General features: G+C 27.4%; 1 protein-coding gene across 1 annotated transcript; it reads right to left on the bottom strand.

Moving 5' to 3' along the window:
- Window positions 1-300: 300 nt before the first annotated feature.
- LOC111617408 (putative thiamine transporter SLC35F3) lies at window positions 301-3,633 on the bottom strand (the record flags this gene model as incomplete). Its single annotated transcript, XM_023358703.1, has 3 exons — window positions 3,280-3,633; window positions 2,977-3,196; window positions 301-429 (listed from the first exon to the last, which is right to left on the bottom strand). Coding segments are annotated over exons 1-3 (684 nt in total), but the record flags the coding sequence as incomplete, so codon positions are not given.
- Between the last annotated feature and the right edge of the window lie 33 nt (window positions 3,634-3,666).

Raw genomic sequence — 3,666 nt, 5'->3', positions numbered from 1 at the left:
TATAATATATTTGTGAAAAAAAATCCAAATAATTAAATAACTAAATAAAATTTATTGACGTAATTATTTGTTTCCTCCTGGAAAATTTTCTGCAGGCTCTCATGTTCACAGCTAATATAAAGCTACTGATTTCGAATGCGTTGTATAACCTATTAATTAGTTTGGTAGGAATTACATGGATTTACTCTTTGAAACTGTACAATTATACCCTCAATGTGTGTTAAAAGTATTTTTTAATATGTAGGTTTATGTGTTTCGTACGTCATTTTAAAAATGTTATTAAAATCAATACATTCTTACTTTATATACAGCTGATCCAGCAGCTGCTGCTGATGCCAAAACGACTCCTCCTAATGTAACGGATCTGGATGCACCATCCATATATGCTAATAGAGCTATACCTGTGTTGCATATTATAACCGCAACGATCTAAAGAATTATATAATAAATCTTCAGTAAAAAACTATAAATTAAAAAAAAATTATATAAAAACGTGACAGTTATTATCATTATCATAATTTTTAATATTATATAAAATAAAGTAAAAGGACTCAAAACAACAACAACAAGTTTACAAGTGTACGTCACGCAATTTCCAAAAAGAAAAATTAATATTTATGATAATATGACGTGATTCACGTTAGTCAATTCCAGAAATTATGAGCAATGAGAACTCGAATATAAAATTAAGCTGTAGGAAGTAGAATATTATACAATATCATGCAAACTATATACGAATATTTCGTATCTCGAGATAAAATTCATTGTATCAATATTTATAAATATCACTCGAAGATTTTATAGGAAAAACTGGTCATTTACATAACTCCATTCTGGGGAAAATTTTTGAATCGAAATCACATGACTTCCGGTTCAGACCGGTAGTTTGTACATAGTTAATTGGGCCCTCCTACCCCGAAGCTTTCCATATCTGGTCTCTGCTTTTATTTATATAACACAATTCTCGAGATTAAGGAAGGACAGACAGATAAATTTTTTTTCAAATTGCAGCCTAATTAAACCAAAATTTTAATCAATACAGAACCTCTGACCCCTCTAACTAATTAACAAATCGGTTGAATTGTTTCTAAGCCACTTTCTCATCCGTCTTGATCACATCAAATGGCATCCATTCAAATACGATTTCCTTTACCAATCGGTTTTTACGTTTCATCTCCTCTTTTTCTTCCATAATAAAAGTCGATGAACCTGAAAGTCGTATTCTATGAAAATGGCCGATTTATATCATTGAGAAAGATTCAACTAAGTTTTTTCCTATATTACCATTCATTAAAACTCATATACATGACAATCACTTGTTAAGAGGGCGTGCCACAGTTCAATGATTAATAGGAAATTCTTGAAATTTAGAAATATTAGAATTTTTTTAATAATTTCTAAATTCCGTTTTAATGTTAAACGAATACGCATTGAGAATTCGATAAATTTTAACAAAATCTAATTTTTTAATTATATATAGCCTATATATATATACTTTCTATAATTAATTTTTAAAATAAGTTATTAAAATTATAATAATTTTGAGGTGATTAGGAGATGATTTTAGCTAAATCATCTAACAATTAACATTCAAACCCCTATTTAGCGTCGCCATTTGTTTGCCTTTAAACTTGGCACTAAATCGAGTGTTGCGCTATTTAAGAGAACGATACATCAAAATATATTGTATACTATTTTACTAAAAAATTATAAAACTGATAGCTAAATATATGCTTTACAACGTAAAACTTTTTCAGCTTATTTATAACATTTAAATGTAAATTTTAATAAATTAAAAACAAGATTTATAAATTAAAATCTCGTATTTTTTATCAGCGATTTTTCTCCGAAATTCGCATAAATCTGTCTTGTACAAGTAGCATCTGAATCAGCTACAAAATGCTATTCTATGACATTATGATTAAGTGCATCTGTCCTCAATGCTCTCGACCTGCATGGCGCCTGAAGAGATGGCTTTCCCTCAGGGACATTTACTAGAACTTATTTTTACCAAGAACATTCGTCCCTTCGGCATCGTTGTTAAAATTTCTAACAGAATTTCGTCTTAAATTATTTCTTAAATAGAAATATATTTATTGCTTCTATCTGAAATTAAATACATCTCAAATATACCAGAAAATCTTTTCATTTTCATTAATATTCTATTTTATTTTAGTAGATTCTGGCTGTTACAAACTTCAGAAACATCAGTGAAATAAATTATTTATATGAAACTCTTCGTTATTTTCTTAAAAAATTATTTAATTCTACAATTTTAATAGATTATCGCGTAAAAATTTTATAGCTAAATAAATTATTTTATAAATTTAATGGTATTTAANACTGCTTATATTCGACATTCGTAAATCCCACAACATTAAAATTTCAGACTGTAAGAGCATTTTGAATAGAAGAAAAAATACGTCAAAATATTTACTGAATAAATATATTTTTGATTCTGCGTAGTCTAAAGCAAACAGGATAATATATGTATACTTCAAATGCATCTTTTATATTATAAATATTGAAGATATAACAATGCTAAAACATGAGAAAAATCGATAGAAAAATTCTTTTTTTAAGTATATTTATTTAATTATTTTTTAAATAAAAAAAATTTGGTTAAATATAATTAGAAAAATATTGATATACTATCCGTAAACACAGAGTTCAAAGAATAGGTGTAGTGTCTTTGAACTCGAGCTTACTTCACAGAATTAATCAATACAAAGTTGGATTTTGCTTATAACCACATGTTGACATCTTTTCGGATATAATAAACTTTAATAATTTAATTAGCATAAGATAACAATTTATACTAATTAATTATCCATACAGATAGAGCTTACGCTTAGTTAATTACTTTAAAATATCATTTTTATTATGTTTACTTAATAATAACAATTAATAATTAATATAAATAATATATTTAAATGAATTTTTATGAGAATTTTATAGGAAATTTTAAATACTTACACGAATTCCTACGAATTTTTCGTGTAGAATAACCCAGGATAATAAATAAACAAAGCAAACGTTTGAAGAAAATAAAGCCATAACTTCCGTCGTTCCCAAAATTTTCAAAGAATGTACAATCATATAATTTGATATGACCCAAAGAAGGCTAAAAAGACAACATCTACCGAAAAACTGAAGCAAAGTAAAATTCTTTTCTTGAAAATTCTGTATGCTTTCTCTAAAAATAAAATAAAAAAATGCGATTTAATATATTATAATCAATAAAATCTTTTTCGAAATAATTTTTAATAATATATTTACATTAAAATTTTTTTAACTGTGGTCTTTTCAGACGAAGAACAGGGTCTTAAACTTAAGAAAATTGGGAAAAACATGCAGTTCCACATGCTGCAGAACCATGTCGTAAAAAATGGAGCACTGTATGTGATAGTGCCTGTAGATGGTGACACGGTTGTCATTCTCTGATTCTCTGTGGTGTTTTTCACAGCATTTTTGACATTGGGTTGTGTGGTGTATGTAATTTTGAGCAAGTGTACGGTCCCTACCCATGCCGTAGCTATAACTGTAGTTAATATAATTCCATATGTGACTTTTTTGCCATGTTCGGTACAACACTGACGACCGGCAATTTTCATGTAAGGTTGATTGTCTGCATCACCTATAAAATATTTCAAAATATTATATATT

This window comes from Centruroides sculpturatus, unplaced genomic scaffold, assembly GCF_000671375.1.
Source record: "Centruroides sculpturatus isolate CEXI.00-Female unplaced genomic scaffold, Cexi_2.0 scaffold5986, whole genome shotgun sequence".
Taxonomy (NCBI): Eukaryota; Metazoa; Arthropoda; class Arachnida; order Scorpiones; family Buthidae; genus Centruroides; species Centruroides sculpturatus.
This window is presented reverse-complemented; position numbering and strand designations above follow the sequence as displayed.